The sequence below is a fragment of the Lampris incognitus genome, chromosome 4 (assembly GCF_029633865.1).
Source record: "Lampris incognitus isolate fLamInc1 chromosome 4, fLamInc1.hap2, whole genome shotgun sequence".
NCBI classification, from domain to species: Eukaryota; Metazoa; Chordata; class Actinopteri; order Lampriformes; family Lampridae; genus Lampris; species Lampris incognitus.
The window spans coordinates 14871498-14893659 of record NC_079214.1 but is presented as its reverse complement, the minus strand read 5'-3'; the positions used below and the strand labels follow the sequence as shown (position 1 = coordinate 14893659).

Below are 22162 nucleotides of genomic sequence, written 5' to 3'. Positions count from 1 at the left end.
GAGAGCTAACCCCGGTGACCTCCATATTAAACGCCACTTGCATTTTCTAAACCTACGCTTTACTTCCACACACGCTGTTACAGCACCAGCCTCCGATGCGTGACTAGACTTACAATTAGGTGAGTAACCTTGCTTACATTTGCAGCTACAGCACTGCTCCTCTTCTCCCTTTTTTGCTCCCTCTCGGAATTACTTATCCTCTGTTCATTACTAAACACAATGGGGGGGGGGGGGTCCTGGAGAATACATATGCATTTCCGCCCCTCCCATCACTCTCAGTTCATGATGAATCATGACAGTAACACGAGCAGTCATTATCACAATCACATGTTCACTTTCATTCACACGGCAATGCTGAGAAAGCACCAGGCAAGGGGAATACGTGTACATGGTTCATCAGAATCAGAATCAGAATTGTCTTTATTGGCCAAGTATGTTTGCACATCCACGGAATTTGGCTCCGGTTTCGTGGCTCTCAATGTACTCCCGCAGAATAACAACACAACAATCTTCAGGAATATGTACAAAGAATGACTACACACAGATGAAGCCATTTCTGTGAGCTGTAAACAGGATACAGATAGTGCAAAGAAGTGAAGCGTACGAGGAGTGCTGGGACAAATATTGAATGGTAAAACAAAAAAAATTTACTTTTTATATATATATATATATATATATATATATATATATAGTAGGTGGATTTTTTAAGTACAGTATACAGCCTGTTCAGATATACTGTAGTGAGGGGAAAATATTTCACATTTGTATTTTAGACTAAAATAGATGTGATTTGTAGGTACCGTGGGTATTATAGTGTTCCGGGGTTATTGCACAGTGCCAAAGTGAGTTAACTGTTCATAAGTGTGATGGCAAGGGGGAAGAAACTGTTCCTGTGTCTGGTGTTTTTGGTGTACTGTGCTTTTAGTGCCTGCCAGAGGGGAGATGATGGAACAGGTTGTGCCCAGGATGTGAGGGGTCTGCAGGGATTTCCCCTGCCCATTTGCTGACTCTGGAGGTGTACAGGTCCTGGATTTTGGGCAGGTTAGCACCGATAATCTTTTCTGCAGACCTGGCTGTCTATTGTAGTTTGTCCTTGCCCTTGTGGTGGCCAATCCAAACCAGACAGTGATGGAAGTGCAGAGAACAGACTCGATGGCTGCAGTGTAAAACTGGATCAGCAGCTCCTGAGGCAGGTTGTATTTCCTGAGCTGACACAGTGCTGTTGAGTATGTTGAGGGAGGGCAGTGATGGGGGGCTCCTTCTGAAGTCCATTGTCATCTCCACAGTTTTGCGCATGTTCAGCTCCAGGTTGTTGTGAGCGCACCACAGGGCAGCTGTTCGACCTCCTGTCTGTATGCAGACTCATCTCCGTCTCAGATGAGGCCGATGATTGTTGTGTCGTCTGAAAATTTCAGGACTTGAACAGACGGGTCTCCTGCGGTGCGGGCATTGGTGTAGCGAGAGAGGAGCAGTGGAGAGAGCACACAACCCTGGGCAGGGTGCCATTACTGACTGTCCGGGTGCTGGATGGGATTTTTTTTTTCCAGCCACACCTGCTGCTTTGTTTGTCAGGAAGTTTGTGATCCACTGACAGGTGGAGGCAGGCACAGTGAGCTGGTTGAGTTTGGTGAGTAGGACCTCTGAGATGATGGGGTTGAACACCAAGCTGAGGTCCACAAACATTATCCTTGTGTATGTCCCAAGGGAGTCGATATGCTGCAGGACATGGTGCAGTCCTATTTCGACTCAAACCATCCACTGACCTGTTTACCTGGTAGGCAAACTGCAGGGGGTCCAGTAGGGGGGCCTGTGCTATCCTTCATGTGGGTCAACACCACTCTCTCCAACGACTTCATGACCACGGATGTCCAGGGGGACTCCGGGCAATGGTCCTGTAGTCACTCAGTCCAGTGATGGAGTATTTCTTGGGGACCGGGATGTGAGTGGAGCTTTGTAAGCAGAAGGGGAATTAACACAGCTCCAATGAACTATCGAAGATCTGTGTAAAGATGGGGGCCAGCTGGTCTGCCCAGACTTTCAGACAGGAAGGAGGGTGATGTGCCATCCGGGCCTGGTGCCTTCCTGATCAGGGGCTGAGGTTTTTTTGCAAAGTTTTACAAGATATAAATGTGCTGTGACAGGTTAATGTGTATTGCTTTGTTTTGTTTTAGATTTAATTACAAGAAAATATGGACTTGGGGGATGTGACAGATATTCAAAGCAATACTGCAAACACTCTGTTGACTACAAACAATGCTGCATTCCTTATCTTCTATTGTGGAAATGGAGAGGACATAAAATCAAATGCAAATTGTGCTGTGGGAATCGAACAGGCTTTCAGACAGTTCAAAGATTTTGGCATAACATCGCCACTGATATGGATTTTGCGGCAGGCCTCAGTGAAGCATATAATCTGTTAAACCTCGAAGTTTTAAATATAAGCATGCAACACAGTTTTATAGAACTTATCTCGAGGGTGATGCCCTTGTCAATATTTCGTTTTTCTGATTGAGATTTTTTTTTCTCATTTTCATATTGGTTTCCTACATTATATGGACAAAACAAACATTAGTAATGAGGATACAAATTAGAATGACTTTATTCTACCTATAGGTACTATGTATAGCAATTTGTCTTGAAGATACTACAGCAAAAAGGTATCGAGATACACATATTGGCACAACCTCGCTTAACTTTTAGGGTGAGCAGAGAGTGCAGGGAATTTGCTAGACAATGGGCGTTAGGCTGGTTGCAGTTGTTCCCTTTACTGGATGGGTTGGGGGAGCAGAGATCATGTTGATGCACAGGGAAGTAGTGCAGTAACAAGTGAGCAACTCATTGAATCGGGTACCAGATCTTGGACGGGAGCTGTTGAGTTGTTGCTGGTAGTCTATGACCAATTACATCACTCAACGAAGAAAGACATAAATCCCCATGTGCCATGAGAAAGTGTAGGCCCATTTTAACAACATCATCCACTCAGTTTGATAAACAATGAGAATTGTGTGATCGGACGATGAGAGCTTAAAAGTCTTTATGCGTGAGATGAGTGCCTCCAGTTAATCGTCACTGAGGCGAATCATATTACCTTTATTGGGCACGTTGAGAATGATTTCAAGCAGACGGGTATTTTATTTTTGGCTGGGGCATGATTGAAGAGGCAGATAAACACCAGAGACACCTGTTTGATGCAGTTTTCCAAATACCCAGGAACGACACAACCAGGGTCGGCAGCTCTCTTGATGTTTAGCTGCCGAAAGAATGTTAATAATCCTTTGTGATGATTAGAAAAGCGGGGAGGAGGAGGGGGGAGCGGGCGCTGGGCTCTGAGTCCCGATGACGGGCAGAACGATGTGGGAGGGGTGATGAGGTCCTGGGTGTTGCCAAGGGGGTTTGGATGGAGACTGTCACACAGGTGGAGACAGCAGGAGGAGTGCAAGCGGTTCCAGCCTGTGTTGGTGTGGCTGAGTGGCCCTGCTGTTCAGAACATCAGCAGACTGTTGAGGTCACCGGCGAGAACGTACGAGGTGGGCCTTGTTCTGTAGCTTGTGATTATGTGAAATGACAACAAAATGGCACCACTTTGAAATAAGGCATACTTCGATATACAAATAAAGGATTTATAGGCAGTTTATAAGCAGTGTGTGAGTTATACTGCAGCTTTCAGGTGGAGGGGGGGGGGTCTAAAGCAGGACTATACTTGCTCTAAATCAGGGGATCTGTGCCTCAGAGACAAATATCAAAACAAAAAATCTATGATATACAGGCCAAATACGATAAAGCACCAACATTTCTCAACAAGTAAGGAAAGGGTAGGTCAAAATAGATGAGTTATTTTCTAATAGTCAGTTTGCTGTTGTGCCACCATTGGGACAGTGATAGTGATGGTAGGAATAGCACAGCTGGCGCTTCATAGGGAATGATGAATCTGCACCATTAAACTCAAGAATGCGTGTACAACATAATTCATTGCTATAGAAAACAATACAGAAATGCACAGAGCACAAAAAAACAATTTGGTAACCAATATTGTAGAGACACCCCAAAATTTCCCAAATCCAGTTTTATTTATTTATTTATTTCTCCCCCTTTTTTCTCCCCATTTGTACCAGGGCAATTACGCCTCTCTTCTGAGCTGTCCCAGTCCCTGCTCCACCCCCACTGCCGATCCGGGGAGGGCTGCAGACTACCACATGCCTCCTCCGATACATGTGGAGTTGCCAGCTGCTTCTTTTCACCTGACAGTGAGGAGTTTTGCCAGGGGGATGTGGCGTGTGGAAGGATCATGCATAGCCCCTAGTCCCCCCCCAACAGATCGACCAGAGGAGGCGCTAATGCAGCCACCAGGACACATACCCACATCTGGCTTCTCACCCACGGACATGCCCAGTTGTGTCTATAGGGACGCCTGATCAAGCGTATATATATATATATATATATATATATATATATATATATATATATATACACTACCGTTCAAAAGTTTGGGATCACATTGAAATGTCCATATTTTTGAAGGAAAAGCACTGTACTGTTCAATGAAGATAACTTTAAACTAGTCTTAACTTTAAAGAAATACACTCTATACATTGCTAATGTGGTAAATGACTATTCTAGCTGCAAATGTCTGGTTTTTGGTGCAATATCTACATAGGTGTATAGAGGCCCATTTCAAGCAACTATCACTCCAGTGTTCTAATGGTACAATGTGTTTGCTCATTGGCTCAGAAGGCTAATTGATGATTAGAAAACCCTTGTGCAATCATGTTCACACATCTAAAAACAGTTTAGCTCGTTACAGAAGCTACAAAACTGACCTTCCTTTGAGCAGATTGAGTTTCTGGAGCATCACATTTGTGGGGTCAATTAAACGCTCAAAATGGCCAGAAAAAGAGAACTTTCATCTGAAACTCGACAGTCTATTCTTGTTCTTAGAAATGAAGGCTATTCCATGCGAGAAATTGCTAAGAAATTGAAGATTTCCTACACCGGTGTGTACTACTCCCTTCAGAGGACAGCACAAACAGGCTCTAACCAGAGTAGAAAAAGAAGTGGGAGGCCGCGTTGCACAACTGAGCAAGAAGATAAGTACATTAGAGTCTCTAGTTTGAGAAACAGACGCCTCACAGGTCCCCAACTGGCATCTTCATTAAATAGTACCCGCAAAACACCAGTGTCAACATCTACAGTGAAGAGGCGGCTGCGGGATTCTGGGCTTCAGGGCAGAGTGGCAAAGAAAAAGCCATATCTGAGACTGACCAATAAAAGAAAAAGATTAAGATGGGCAAAAGAACACAGACATTGGACAGAGGAAGACTGGAAAAAAGTGTTGTGGACGGATGAATCCAAGTTTGAGGTGTTTGGATCACAAAGAAGAACGTTTGTGAGACGCAGAACAAATGAAAAGATGCTGGAAGAATGCCTGACGCCATCTGTTAAGCATGGTGGAGGTAATGTGATGGTCTGGGGTTGCTTTGGTGCTGGTAAGGTGGGAGATTTGTACAGGGTAAAAGGGATTCTGAATAAGGAAGGCTATCACTCCATTTTGCAACGCCATGCCATACCCAGTGGACAGCGCTTGATTGGAGCCAATTTCATCCTACAACAGGACAATGACCCTAAACACACCTCCAAATTGTGCAAGAACTATTTAGAGCAGAAGCAGGCAGCTGGTATTCTATCGGTAATGGAGTGGCCAGCGCAGTCACCAGATCTGAATCCCATTGAGCTGTTGTGGGAGCAGCTTGACCGTATGGTACGCAAGAAGTGCCCATCCAACCAATCCAACTTGTGGGAGCTGCTTCTGGAAGCGTGGGGTGCAATTTCTCCAGATTACCTCAACAAATTAACAGCTAGAATGCCAAAGGTCTGCAATGCTGTAATTGCTGCAAATGGAGGATTCTTTGACGAAAGCAAAGTTTGATGTAAAAAAAATCTTATTTCAAATACAAATCATTATTTCTAACCTTGTCAATGTCTTGACTCTATTTTCTATTCATTTCACAACATATGGTGGTGAATAAGTGTGACTTTTCATGGAAAACACAAAATTGTTTGGGTGATCCCAAACTTTTGAACGGTAGTGTATATATATATACACACACACACACACACACACACACACACACACACACACACACACACACGCATTTTCTTTTTGGGGGGTGGATGGTATGCCCTTTGTTTCCTTTGTCCTTCTGTCCTTTGTGTTAAGGCATAGAGAGGCAGAGCACAATAATTTCGTTGTTTTCTACGCATGACAATAAAGTTGAAATTGAACTTGGGAGTCCATATGTTATCAATGTGAGAGCGTCTCAGAGGACTGTTGGAGAGGACTGTTTATTCGCGTCCTTGGTGAGCGGCGTATAAATAACATGGTTTAAAAACATAAAACATGACATGACTCGTGCAATGCATATGCAAAAATCAATATCTGTACAGTAGTGACAACTGCTTTTACCGTGGCTAGGTTTAGGGTTAAGGCTAGATTCAGAGTAAATTTAGGATTAGGGCAAGGTAGCGGCTAGTGAAGCTGCCACATTAAGCTTTGGATAGCTTTGTCAAACCATGTGGTTTCTGAGAGAATGTCGATGAAGACCCCCCCCCCCTTTTCTCCCCAATTGTACCTGGCCAATCATCCCGCTCTCCGAGCTGTCCCAGTCGCTGCCCCCGCCCGCCGTCCCTGCCGATCCAGGGAGGGCTGCAGACTACCACATGCCTCCTCCGATACACGTGGAGTCACCAGCTGCTTCTTTTCACCTGGCAGTGAGGAGTTTCACCAGGAGGGACATAGCACGTGGGAGGCTCACGCTATTCCCTTTAGTTCCCCCTCCCCCCTCGGACAGGTGCCCCGACCAACCAGAGGAGGCGCTAGTGCAACGGCCAGGACACATACCCGCATCCGGCTTCCCACCCGCAGACACGGCCAATTGTGTCTGTAGGGATGCCTGACCAAGCCGGAGGTGACACGGGGATTCAAACAGGTGACGTTCCATGTGGCAACGGAATAGACCGCTACACTACCCGGACACCCGCAAGACTCTCTTTTATTGATAAAATGTAGACTCCCAAACTGAAAGCCCAACGAGTCTTTCTATTAACGTATTATGAGAGCTTATTACTATTAAGATACATGACTATCATAATAATCCATTCATTGACATTATTACCGACCACTCATAAACCCTGTTTTAAGCTTGGCTTATTGTGAAGTGTTGCCCACAAAACTTTCATTCTAATTGTATTCTGCATTGTAACGTCGATAGCTTTGATGGCCTTGTCTACCCGACCACCGGCCACGTGATATCTATGGTTATTTACCCATAAAGGAAGACACAGAGGCCTCCTCGTTGTTTTACACAAGTTCTCCGAAGTCCTGGAAAAAGCATGGTTTTGCAGTGTTCTGCCTCCTAATAATTTCCTTTGGTAGCACCAGGCATCCTCACAGGGCGAGATATAGGAACAGTGTCTCTGTATGACTCAAATTTACAACTCGCATATCTGAAAACTGCACACTTGGCAGCGCCGAAGCAGTCTCGGCGCACTGCAGCTGCCTCAAAGGCCCACGTTGGAATTTCTCTTTTTTATTACATCTGAATTGACAAGGGGGCACATATGGAAATGTAATTCTTTGAACGGACAGATGAATTTAATGCAGTTAATGTTCAGCACTGGAGTAGAAGTAATCCAACGCTTTCTCCCTGTGAGCTCGGACGCTGACCGCTTGCCCACAGCAGGCCTGTGTGCTCTTCTATCGCTTCTTTACATTGCAGCATTTCAGGCCTGCCGGATATCTTTGTTCCTCGCACTCGAGATACAGCTCTCACCCAGCTATGAGCACATGCCACCACCAATTAGCCTACGTTGTAGTGTGGGTGTTAAGGGTCTCTGTATCACATGTCCCTTGAATCTGTTACTCCAAAGTGTCTTAAGCAGCATTAGCAACACTCTGATAAGACTCACAGATGTGACAAGATATGCGTCTCATTAATTCAGCTGGGAGCTGATCATTTTTACACGAGCTGCCCAGCGTGGGCTGCGAAAATCAGCACTCCCCTCCATTTAGTAATTGACACAGAGGAGCCCAGTTCTTATTGATTTGCTCAACTTTATAGTTCTCACGACTGACCGTGAACGCTAATGTCATCATCAATCACTGTTGGACCTTTAGATGTACATACAGATAAATAGAAGTCTCTCATCAATGGTTTCTTTCTGTCAAGGGCCTGCTTTGTTCCCACCCCTCCACTTGAAGTCCCCTTATCTAATTATCTTCAGCGTGCACTTTAGGACCAGGGAATACAGCATTGAGGCTGGCAAGAAATGCAACTGAATTCAGTTCTGTGAGTTATTTAAGGCAGTTTGCACTATGAATGTTGATACCTTTTTATATATACTGTAACTTTATTTTTGATTGGACTTTGATCTGAGTGGAGTGAGACAGATGTACATTTTTAGGATGCTCTGTAGGCTTCTGCATAGCAGTGTACCTCAATATCAGGAATAGAACCAACTTCGAATGTTTTTAAAAAGGCCTTGTAGGTGAAGAGAAATCCTGGGGAATATTTTTTTTCCTAGGATGAATCCGGAAATTTCCTGCCCTCAGGCGCTAGGATTGGCCAGATCTGCCTGTCAGTCAAGGCTGATGCGAATGCGCATCAACCCCTAACCCTAACCCTAGCCACGTTTGCTAGCTAACTGTTAGCCATTAGCCACGTTTGCAACCAAGCTAACCGTGCCAACTTAACTGTGTGTGTACGGTAAGCGGATATTTTTTTTCCTAGGATGAATCTGGAAAGTTGACTGACAGGCAGATCTGGCCAGTCCTAGCGCATGAGGGCAGGAACTTTCCGGATTCATCCAAGGAAAAAAAATATTGGCATACGGTAGCTATGAATCCAGACACTTCATGTGAGGATGTACGTCATGGGTGTGGAGTGTGACTTTAAAGAAAAATCCAATCATTTCTAGTATAGAGTTGTACTGACCCACAACAGCATGCAGACAGAAATTAGGTGGAAAACAATTTATTATGAGCTAAAACACAAGTTAAGAACTGATTTAGAAATAAAATAGCAGCACTTCCAGGTAGCGTAGCGGTCTATTCCGATGCCTACCAACACGGGGATCGCCGGTTCAAATCCTCGTGTTACCTCCGGCTTGGTCGGGCGTCCCTACAGACACAATGGCCGTGTCTGCGGGTGGGTAGCCGGATGTGGGTGTGTCCTGGTCGCTGCACCAGCGCCTCCTCTGGTCAGTCGGGAAGCCTGTCCGGGGGGGAGGGGGAACTGGGGGGAATAGCGTGGTCCTCCCACGCACTACGTCTCTCTGGCGAAACGCCTCACTGTCAGGTGAAAAGAAGCAGCTGGCGACTCCACACCCAGATAGCAAAATTGCTGTGGCCCGGACCCGCCCCACACTGACACTTTCATCCAGCCCACATAACGTATGGAACGATGGCACTCGGGCGGTCCGCTCCTGTTTCCCAGATCTGAGCCAGAACCAAGCCAGAGCAATGCCGCATGTACCACATTTTTGCCAAAGGTGGCCCATATTTGTTCTGTGATATTTGGGCCATATTCACCATTTACCACACGGGGCCACTTCAGGGTCACATCCAGATTACATGTTGCCGAGAGCGCCGCATCTTTGCCGGAAAAGGCCCACATTTGATTTGGCATATTTGGGCCATATTTGTTATTATACATGTGGGCCACTTCAGGCTCACATCCATTTTGTCAGGGCCAGAAGAAGACCGTCAGTGCCACATCACCGCCTGAAGTGGCCCACACCCGGATGCTATCTGGGCATGTATCGGAGGAAGCATGTGGTAGTCCGCAGCCATCCCCGGATCGGAAAATAGGGTAATTGGCTGGGTACAATTGGGAGGAAAAGGGTGTGTGCGGGGAGGGGGAGGGGGGGGGTCCAAAAAGAAATAGAATACCACTAAAGGAAATAAAAATGTCTTAAGTGTTAAAAGAGTCCAATGTGCAACCCAGCTAAGTGCATTCGTGTGGCAGCATCGGCTGCGGCAGCAGGTGGTCTCCAGTCCCTGGCCGCCTTGTGGCGTCTCCACCGCCTCCACACGTTCAACAGTTCAAAAGCAAATATGAAAGCAGGACTTAACTGAAGCAGGGGTAAAGTGCACATTCACCCTTCTGCTCTCCCACAAAGCGTGTCCCTCTTTCTTGCGGTGGCCTGCAGGTACAGTGTGCTGTGCGTGCTGAGCTCCGTCTCTTGCCCTTTGCCTCACTCACTCACGGCTCCTGCAGGATTCCGGCTATTCTCCCGGCTTTCATGCTCTCCTTATTTGTGAGCAGGCCATAAGCTGGCGTCTTCCTTTTGCTGTTTGGGGTCCAGCACACCGAATCTCTTCTACGCTGCTCCGTCATGGCGTCTGTGAGCTCTGCTTCTCTCCCGGCTGGCACACCAATCACCTGCCCTGCACGCCACACTCCTGCCCTGCACGCCACACTCCTGCCCTGCACGCCACACTCCTGCCCTGCACGCCCTACCCTGCACGCCACACTCCTGCCCTGCACGCCACACTCCTGCCCTGCACGCCACACACCTGCCCTGCACGCCACACTCCTGCCCTGCACGCCACTCACCTGCCCTGCACGCCACTCACCTGCCCTGCACGCCACACTCCTGCCCCGCACGCCACTCACCTGCCCCGCACGCCACTCACCTGCCCTGCACGCCACTCACCTGCCCTGCACGCCACACTCCTGCCCCGCACGCCACTCACCTGCCCTGCACGCCACTCACCTGCCCCGCACGCCACTCACCTGCCCTGCACGCCACACTCCTGCCCCGCACGCCACACACCTGCCCCGCACGCCAAACACCTGCCCTGCACGCCACACTCCTGCCCTGCACGCCACTCACCTGCCCTGCACGCCACACTCCTGCCCCGCACGCCACACACCTGCCCCGCACGCCACTCACCTGCCCTGCACGCCACTCACCTGCCCTGCACGCCACACACCTGCCCTGCACGCCACTCACCTGCCCTGCACGCCACACGCCTGCCCTGCACGCCAAACGCCTGCCCTGCACGCCACACACCTGCCCTGCACGCCAAACGCCTGCCCTGCACGCCACACCGCCTGCCCTGCACGCCACACACCTGCCCTGCACGCCACACGCCTGCCCCTCACGCCACTCACCTGCCCTGCACCTCTGTTCATTGGTGCTCAGGAGACAGGTTTACGACCCCAAATAGAGCCCAGTGCACCAATCACAACATGGAAAGTGTCTTTCCAGGTCTGTGTAAAACCCTGTGAAAAACCACAGAGAGCCCACCAAGAACAGCACCACCACCAGGATGAGCCATCACATACATCCACTCACACATACTACACTTTCACCCTGTGACACCTCCCCCCCCAACTCCGAGTGTTGTAGTCCCCACAACTACTCACTCCTTATACCTTAGAGGTCTACCCCTGTTTTCCCCTTGGAAACATATCAGTTCAGGGGCCAGGGCTTATCCAGCAGCATTCCCGGGATTGAAGGGAAGAGCAAAGCTCCAAACTGACAAACCCTGATTGGTTTTCCAGGTTCCTCGGTCTCGGCTGCTCTTGGGGCTAGACAGGGGCACAAACTCTTGCGATGGAGGGCATGTTCTGGGCCGTGTCCACAGTCAGGTCTTCTTCTTCTTCTTCTCTTCCTTCTTTCGGCTGCTCCCGTTAGGGGCCGCCATAGCGGATCATCTGTTTCCATCTCCTCCTGTCTTCTGCATCTTCCTCTGTCACGCCAACCACCTCCTCCCTCGCCACATCCATAATCCTCCTCTTTTCCTCTTGCCTGGCAGCTCCATCTCCAGCATCCTTCTCCCAGTATACCCTCTCCTTATTCGTGACCAGGCCGTAGGCCGGCATCTCCCCTTCAGTCTTCTGGTCCGTGCACACCAAGTTTCTCCTACACTGCTCCATCGTAGTGTCCTCACACCTGCCCTGCACCTCTGCTCATTAGCACTTTAGGAGGCAGGTGCACAACCCCCCCCCCCACCCCCCAACGGAGCTCAGTGCACCAATCACAACACGCTGATCCCAAGTGTCTTTCTGGGTCAAAGAAAACCCCCGCGGGGGCCCAGAGAGATCCCGCACAAAACAGCGCCACCACCAGGACCAGCCATCACATCGCATACATCCCCTCACTCTGTGACACACACACACACACACACACACACACACACACACACACACACACACACACACACACACATATATATATATATATATATATATATATATATATATATATATATATATATATATATATATATATACCTTTGTCTGCAGACAGTGGCCTGTTTTGAGATCGACTGCTAAATAGGTAGATTTGCTGGAGATTGACATATATAAGAAATATTTGGATATCACAAAATAAATTGAAAAAAGAAACATTACAGACACAAGAAGGTTTTATTTTGGTTTTTGGTCTTTGTTTTGAGTCCATGCCGTATCGGCTACCTAGACACATTCTGCCTCAAGTTCACACAAATATTATTAAACACAGAAGTTGTTTTCACCCCCCCTCCCTCCCATGCAACTTAGTTAGTTTTCAATTCAGTATAGAGGAGCGCAGCTATCAAATAAATATGAGACCGAATTTTACATCAGCTTCATCTCTCAAATTTTAAATACTGGCTTAGGTCCATACTTTAGGTCTGCCATGATATTCCATGCTCGCTCGCTCGCTCTCGCTCTCTCTCTCTCTCTCTCTCTCTCTCACTTTTTGTTTGTTTAGCTTTCTTTTGTGTTTTATTGATTATATTGTTTTATTTTTTATTTGATCTTTATTTTGTTACTGTTTGTGAACCTTAGGGAATGACTTCAAATAAGCCTTTTAGACTCGTTTACTCCCCTGCACACTTTTACTTAGGATTTTTTTTTCAAATGATCAGATTTTTTTTCAATTATGAGATTATCAAAATCGGAGGCTTCTTTTAATTTTGCAAATAAAAGAAAAAATAAAATAAAACAAGTAATTAACACCTAGTATATATAAAATGGAAACGTACCAGCTACAACAACAATACATTTTTCATAGGGAATGAGACGTGACTCCACAACACATTACCGCCGGGTTCCCTCCCTGATAGAGGAGGATGCACACTACAACTGGAGTCCTGGCTGCACCCGTGTTGCTTTGCTGTTATTCTCGTGTCATCTGAGGCAAATTTGGGCCGCTCAAGGGTCTGGCCTTTGTCCAACTTGCTTTCGTTCCTCTCAAAACTATTTAGATAATGACCTTTTGACTCACTTTTAGGATTCCTTGGTTTTAAATGCGACATATTATTCAATCTGGTTCCGCGGTTATGTCCTACTGCATCAGGATTAGTCAGGTAGCTTGTTCCTCCTTGGGACGGAGAGTCTCAGGAAAGGCCAACGTGATGGCGGTTGCCCACGGCGTGCTGCAGAGGCGCTGCAAGACATCTAATTTGGACAGCTGTGGAGCAAGCTGACAATGAGAGGATGGGCAAGGCATGGGGGCAGGCTGCTGACCTGCAGATGTCAGGCCGATGTCTGGCTGACACGAGGGGCCTGTGTGTTCTCCTTCTAATTTTACACATGTCAGACTGCAGCAATGACAGCAGCAACGGGCCATGGATGAAGAGTGATGGATTCTTATCACTGAACTTGCACCGCTCCTTTCAGAGTGGGAGAAAGGAGCGCCTCGCTGCTGGTGTGCCGGAGATAATTAGGCGGGTATGTGTTATAAGACCTCTATTTATTTCTTTAGGTCTGATGGTGCTCACCTGTTTGGCAGACACAGTAATAACCCAGGTGGCACGAAGGAGACACTTCTTTCTTACACTTTTTTTTCCCTCATTTCTTGAGAAATTAGTTATGAAAATGGCTCTGTTAAGTGAGGGTAGTGATTCAACTGAATTCATAAACAGATTTAAATGGTGCAAATTACCATATGATAATTACCATATGGCCTGGCGGCCTGTCCAGGGTGTCTCCTCGCCTGCAGCCCAGTGACTGCTGGGATAGGCTCCAGTATCCCCGCGACCCTGAGAGCAGGATAAGCGGTTTGGATAATGGATGGATGGATGGATGGATGGATGGATGGATGGATGGATGGATGGATGGATGGATGGATGGATGGATGGGTAGATAAAGATATAGGGGATATTCACCAGTGTGCAATACTGCAATATTGTGGTGGTTAGAGTTGCTGTAAAAAAAAAAAAATGCATTCGGGGCATCCTGGTAGCATAGCGGTCTATTCCGTTGCCTACCAACACGAGGATCGCCAGTTCAAATCCCCGTGTTACCTGCGGCTTGGTCAGGCATCCCTACAGACACAACTGGCTGTGTCTGCAGGTGGGAAGCCGGATGTGGGTGTGTGTCCTGGTCGCTGCGCTAGCGCCTCCTCTGGTCGAGAGGGAGGGGTCACTGGGGAGAATAACGTGATCCTCCCACGCGCTACGTCCCCCTGGCGAAACTCCTCACCGTCAGGTGAAAAGAAGCGGCTGGCAGCTCCACATGTATCGCAGGAGACACGTGGTAGTCTGCAGCCCTCCCCGGATCGGCAGAGGGGGTGGCTAGATCGGAGGAGTGGGGTAATTGGCCGGATACAATTGGGGAGAAAAAAGGGTGAAAATTCAGGAAAAAAAGATGTATTTTGGTATTTTTACTACTGTTTTCATCACATCTTTCTTCCAAAGATGGAAACAATGGGCTGGAGGACTTCCCATTAAGCAAAATAACAGTAAAACATATTTTTTTTAAAAGGCCACCACTTTTGTTATGGTTTACAGCAGCTTCAAAATGGAGTCCTTTGGGAAGCTCATTCCCAAAGGACCCATCCTTTCCAAGTTGTTTTTTTTTTTTAAAGAAAGAATTGACTTGAATGGCTCGCCCTCATTTTTAGGAATTGCATGCTTAGACCTTAGCCCCGACCACCATTTTCTGTATATTTTACCACGGTGCTTATGTGTGGTGCTCCTATTTAGAGCAGCGAATAGCTTTCAGAGCAGTAAGTTGGAGTAGGATTCACCCGGGCATCGAGTGTAAGCAAAATAATTACCGTTTTACACATGCAACCGCTGTAGCCTGACTCGCTTCACAAATAAGCAATATGTGCTCGGCGTGTTCATGCTGCCTTAGTGTTTTCCATTGTGTGACCGGTTTGCTTAAATGTCTTATCATTATTTGTTGCCCCGATGATGATGCAGTCGCATGCCTCGTGTCTAATAAGGCTTTACAGATGGAGAGCAGAAAGCGGAGAGCAACAACGGCGGACACGCTCCTACAAATTGCCTGTTTGAATATTTTCCTCCTAAAGCGGGCCGTGCCACTTCGTTATCCGTCTATTAAATTTGACAAAAGTGCACTTTTGACTTTAAGCAATCAATAAGCTGACTTCTCCTCGCTTCCCCTCCATGTTCATGCGCCACTACAAACTGTCCACTGTTACCCCAAACCAGTGAGTCAAATGACAGCTTTATCTGTCCGCGCCTTATCCCCCGCCTGCAGTCGCCGCCGTCTCTCGGAAGCCACAGTGTACAAACATAATTGACAAAAAGGGGGCTTTGATGAATGAAAGGATCCTTTGGTGTCTTCCACAGATTTCATATTGTCTGCGCCGCACCAGTGCAGCGGGTAATTCGTCATCGAGCGCGTGGCAACAAACGCTGCCGTTTGTCACTTGGCAAGAATCCAAGCGTGGAGTGGGATTGTTTTTAACTTCCAAGGCCTCGTCTCAGAGCAAACGAGACAGCCATCGAGAATTCTAACCATCCTATTGAGCAGTCTGTTCAACATGGCTGTTTTACTTATTTATGCATTCATTTGTGGGTCTTGTGTTGTTTTAGAGAGTGCACCAAAACTACTGCTTTCGGCTGCTCCCGTTAGGGGTCACCACGGCGGATCGGCTGTTTCCATCTCTTCCTGTCCTCTGCATCTTCCTCTGTCACACCAGCCACCCGCATGTCCTCCCTCACCACATCCATAAACCTCCTCTTTGGCCTTCCTCTTTTCCTCTTGCCTGGCAGCTCCATATTCAGCATCCTTCCCCCAATATACCCAGCATCTCTCCTCCACACATGTCCAAAACCATCTCAGTCTTGCCTCTCTTGCTTTGTCTCCAAAGTGTCCAACCTGAGCCGTCCCTTTGATATGCTCGTTGCTGATCCTGTCCTTCTTCATCACTCCCCATGAAAATCTTTCAACTCTGCCACCTCCAGCTCCGCCTCCTGTCTTTTCATCAGTGCCACTGACTCCAAACCATACAACATAGATGGTCTTGGGGCACCCGGGTAATGTAGCGTTCTATTCCATTGCCTACCAACACGGGGATTGCCGGTTCGAATCCCTGTGTTACCTCCAGGGTGGAGGAGTGACCGGGATGGCTTGGAAGAGTGGGGTAATTAGCTGAGTGCAACTGGGGAGAACAAAACAACATAGCTGGTCTCACTGCCAAAACTGAAAAGTCTAAATGTTTTTGACCACAACTTGGGGAAGAGATGAATCTAAGATAATCACAACAAACAGGGACCAACTGGTGGGTGGCATTCACTTGAAACCCAGAATGTTTTCTGACAAGGGTTAGATAAACTACTTGGGGAACTAAAAAGCTCAAGTGTCCAGAAGAACACACAGTTTTTACAGCAGACTGCATTACAAAAGACAAACATATTTGCTGTAGAATATAGAGAACGGGGGCATAACATTATAAATTATACAATGAATATTGTATAATACATACATTATATAACGTCGGTAGCTTTAGGAATAAGGGTGTACCGTATGTTATACTCTGAATAGATGGAGGGCTTTAAAAAAATGCACATTGCATAGAAATTTTTTCTCTTTTATTCTATCGAAAAGGTTTTTTCTACACAATTTATACAACACACATACCAAAACGAATAGGGGAATAAAACATTTCACAAACCCATCGAACTCTACAGAATCAAAGATTACCGTACAAGTCGACAAAGCAGAAAATAGCGAGGTAACCTGTAGGCCTTGGCATTGCTTCCAGCCTACAGAACCCACCCCCACCCCCACCCACCAAACCAAACAATAAATACACATATACCGCACACAGTATACTGTTTAACCAGAATCCAACATCCTTCCCCAGTCACAGCAAAAGTGCTTCCCTCTACAAGTCTGTTGCATAGAACTGAGGTGTCTCAGATGGCAGGACTCCCTGTTCTGACAACCCCGTCTTCAAACTGATGAAGTCATGTCATTGAATGAGAATTAATGAGTAGTGTTCATATTTAGTCGTTTCATCAGTGGACGTTTGCCCCAGCCCTCCGACCCGTTGTTCACAAAACAAATCCCATTACATGTGATGTGATTTTCATGTGGGTCCGCGACTCTTTGAAATAATGTATTGATAACATATCGTCATCAATACATACGTTATCAATACTGTACTAATGGCGGTTACGTGACTGTGCAACAAAATCTACTGAAACTATATTTATTATCGATATTGTAGAGGGTTAGCGGGGCAGCCCAGGAATCGCCATAACCGGGGCGCGAACCCGTATCTCCCACTCCGTAAGCGACAACGTTAACTAGTCGCCTAAACGGTCTGACCCGTTAGCAAAGGACCAACGTGTCTCCTTATCCATGCACGTTACAATACATTTAAATCTAGCTTTTTCTCTTCATGGCTCTGGGTATTCATGTTTCAACATATCAGCATATCAGCTCCCTCACGCCTCTGGGCGCACGCGCTTCCAATGACCTCACGGTCTCACCATCCCACTTCTGACACCAATATAGCGAATTCGGGGGGCAGTCCGGGAACCGTTGCCACAGCCGGGACGCGAACCTGTGGCTCTCACACCGCAAGCGACAACGTTAACCAGCCGACTAAAGGATCCGATCCGTTAGTCATGGACCAACGTGTCTACTTATCCATGCACGTTACAATATTTACCATCTTTGTGTATGTTTTAAAAAAATGTATAGTACCATGCTTTCCATCCTTACATCTCTTTTTATTCTCAATTAGTAATTACATTGCATTATTAAAATATATAATACTTGTTGGTGAGTTTGTAAGGCTGGGAGTGGAACCCATCTTATGTATGCATGTACATATGCAATTATACATAAGCATTATCAACATGAAAAAAAATGTTTCGCAAATACAAAGCTACACACATAGGCTACACGTCTACCCATGATCCCACGCGGTTACGCAGCCTACGTTCTTTGACGCATCTTCAGTATGCTGCCATCTGGTGGACAATTCATTTCAATGCGCTAAAACAGGACACAAACGGAACCTATAGAAGGAAGGTATAGCCATGTTCTTATGGTTATCAGTGGATCTGTATGAGGCGCAAAACCGCGTAAAGGGGGGGGCAAGAATTCAGGTAACCACGAGGCTTTGCTCCTACCTGTCAGACAATGTGGAGGGCTAAAAAATTCCGTGGGTGTGCAAGAACAAATTTGTACGTAGGAACGACTGATGAATGAGGCCCCATGACCTTTAATGTGAAACTGCTTTCTATAAAATTCAAGTAAAAACAGAAATGCTTTAGAAAGAAAAAAAACCCAAAATCAATATGTAACGTTTCCCGGGGAAACTGGCAGAGAAGAACTCACACAAGTCAAACAGGAAGGTTACAATAACACTCAGTTTAATGGCCAAAAGCAGGCAGGGGTCAATACACAGGGAAAATCAGTCCGACGGGCGACCAGACAGTCAAGGGGCAGGCAGACAGAGCAAACAGGTTTAAGCTCGAGTTCTAGTTACCGGGGTTTTCAGTCCGAACAGGCGACGAGGTCTGAGGAAGGGCAGGCAAGGTCCGGAAACAAGCAAAAGACTTGAAAACATGGATAGAGACAGAACACAGGCTAGTGAACGCTGCGTAGCTTTGCTGTACATACAAAACAGTCTGGCTAGGGCACAGGGGAAACCAGGGGGGTATATGTGCTGGAGCTAATCAGGGGATGGGGAACAAGTGTGGGATACATGGGGCTGACTGATGACAAAACCAGGGCCAGGAACTGAAATGACAAGTGAGAACTTCAGAATAACACAGGGAAAGACAACAGACATCGATGGAGGTTATGAGCTCACTGAACTGAACTGGGAGACTGTGACGCAATAGTATGCACCTGTCCTCAGTTAAAATGACCGATTAACCCCAAATATAGTTCAGCTGATCCTGAGGGATTTTCCTGACGTCTTCTTGGTTGCATCCAACTGCAAAAGCTATTGTCTACAAAAAGCTTACAAAACATGAACAGGATCTCATTGTTGAAAGGTATCTATCAGGAGAGGGGTACAAAATAATTTCCAAGGTATTAGATGTACCATGGATCACGCTGAAGATGATCATCAATAAGTGGGGAAAATATGGCACAACAGTGACATTACCAAGGACAGGATGCCCTCCAAAATTGATGAGAAGATGAAGAGAGAACTGGTCAGAGAGATTGCCAAGAGGCCTGCGGCAACATTAACGGAGCTGCAAGAATGTTTGCCAAGTACTGGTTGCCCCCTATATGCAACAATCTACCGTATTCTTCATGTCTGGGCTATGAGATAGGTGGTAAGATGGAAGCCTTTTCACACACGCACAAAACAACAACAAAAAAACATCCAAGCCCAGCTAAATTTTGCAAAAAGACATATCCAGTCTCCCAAAATGTGGAAACATGTTACATGTAGGGAGCAACCAGTACTTGGCAAAAATTCCTGCAGCTCTGTTAATGTTGCCGTAGGCCTCTTGGCAGCATCCCTGACCGGTTTTCTCCTTGTCTTATCATCAATTTTGGTCAGATGAGACCAAGGTTGAACTGTTTGGCCATAATTACAGAAATTATGTTTGGCACAAAAACAACACAGCGCATCACCAGAAGAACGCCATACCCACGGTGAAGCATGGTGGTGGTAGCACCATGTTTTGAGGCTGCTTTTCTCTAGCTGGAACTGAGGCTTTAGTCAAGGTAGAGGGAATCATGAATAGCTCCAAATATTGATTCTGGCAGAAAACCTTCACGCGTCTGCTAGAAAGCAGAAGATGAAGAGGAATTTCACCTTCCAACTCGACAACGACCCAAAGCATACATCCAAATCAACAAAGAATGACTTCACCAAAAGCAAGTTGTTTTGGTGAGGTCCAGCCCAAACCCAGACCTGAATCCAGTAATAAATCTGTGGGGTGACCTGAAGAGGGCTGTGCACAGGGGATGCCCTCGCAATCTGATGAATCTAGAATGTTTTTGCAAGGAAGTATGGAAAATATTGCCAAGTCAAGATGTGCCAAGCTGACAGACTCTTACCCAGAAAGACTGAGTGCTATATTAAAATCAAAGGGTGCTTCAACAAAGTATTAGTTTAGGGGTGTGCACACATTTAATCAACCAGGCTATTGTAAGTTTTGTAATCCCCCCCCCCCCAAATATTTGAGTTTTTTTTTACTATATTTTTATAGGTCAATTTTTCGAGAAAAATAAATACAAGGAAAAAGTTCTGACATGGTTTATCTTGAGTTCACTTTTTACATCACAAAAACCTGCCAATTTAACAGGAGTAAGTATGTAGACTTTTTATATCCACTATACATTCTATATCTTATTTGTTACCTTTATCTAGATAGAAGTAAGTACCCACTAAATCACTTAAAAAAGGACATTATGCTAGCTCACAACCAGAATAGCTTTGTGTTGTATGAAACTGTTTCGTTTGGCATCTGAGTAGTAGCGTATCGGGCTATTCCATTGCCTGCCAACACGGGGAACGGCGGTTCGAATCCCCACATTACGTCCAGCCTGGTCGGGCATCCCTACAGACACAATTGGCCGTGTCTATGGGCAGGAAGCCAGATGTGGGTATGTGTCCTGGTCGCTGCACTAGCACCTCCTCTGGTCGGTCAGGGTGCCTGTTTAGGGGGGAGGGGGAGCTGGGGGGAATAGCGTGATCCTCCTACGCGCTACGTCCCCCTGGCGAAACTCCTCACTGTCAGGTGAAAAGAAGCAGCTCGTGACTCCACATGTATCAGAGGAGGCATGTGGTAGTCTGCAGCCCTCCCCGGATCAGCTGAGGGGGTGGAGCAGCGACCGGGACGGCTGAGAAGAGTGGGGTAATTGACCGGATCCAACTGGGGAGAAAAAGGGGGAACCCCCCCCCCAAAAAAAATAAAACTGACACCATTTATTCCTGATATGAAATCAACTGCTTTAGCAGCACACACACACACACACACACACACACACACACACCTTCAGATCTAACAACTAACATCAACGCCATGGGTAAGGCAATGGCTTGACTCGGCCATTTGTAACTCGCCTAGCAAAGTCATCAGATAGCCGAGTCACGAGTTGTTATCCAGGCGACTTGGCCGCGACATGAAGTTCATTCATTCTTGATTTAAGTCCAAAAGAAAAGCACGATGACTCACTATGCCTTAACTTTGCATGCAGATGTCTGAATTTAAGGTTGGAGCGTAGGTTTTGGCTTGCACTTACCTTCACCTCGTGCCCACATCTACGTCCACGTCACAAGCTGCCGAAGGCCCAAAGTGAAAGGCATGTTCATGTGAACCAAAGAGTGTAATTTCAAACACTCTCCATCGGTACATATTTTTCTTCTTAAACATCGCACAGTGGCTGCTCTAAGATGTTAATGTTGCCACACTGCCCATTGCAGCATGTGGGACTTAGTTAGTGTACTGGTTCGGAGGCAGGGAGTATCGGGAGTTCATCTGGCCAACAAAAATCCCCATAGCAAAATTAACCTCTCGCCCTGTGCATGAACAAGGAGTGGGCTGTGTGAGCCGAATAGGACGGAGGACTGAGTAGTGAGTCTTGGAAGACTGACAGTACAAGTCTGTGCTGTGAACTGTTGTTTAAAAGCCTTGAGGGGAGAAAACAAAACATTGATGATTGAGCTTGGTTTAAAAAGAATCACGTGTGTTCAGTAAACTGCACATGGAACATTCATATTTGCTGGTATCCTTTATTAAAGTGTCTCAACCCTGTTGCACCCATTCATTGCTACAACATGGTAAAGATAAGAGATATACGATGATGAAATATTCCTGTCCACTGTAACAGTTAGCATGAGCCAATGGGTAGAGCAAGATGTGCAGTAAAGGTAGAGAAATCTCCAATTTGGATCCATCTTAGAATCAGAATCGCTTTATTCGCCAAATGTACCG

General features: G+C 46.6%; 1 protein-coding gene across 1 annotated transcript; it reads left to right on the top strand.

The window, feature by feature from the left end:
• The first annotated feature begins 10389 nt into the window (after positions 1-10389).
• Positions 10390-11379, top strand: LOC130111966 (putative protein CRIPAK). The gene has a single exon (XM_056279277.1). The coding sequence runs from the start codon at positions 10390-10392 to the stop codon at positions 11377-11379; it is 990 nt and encodes a 329-aa protein (XP_056135252.1).
• The last annotated feature ends 10783 nt before the right edge of the window (positions 11380-22162 follow it).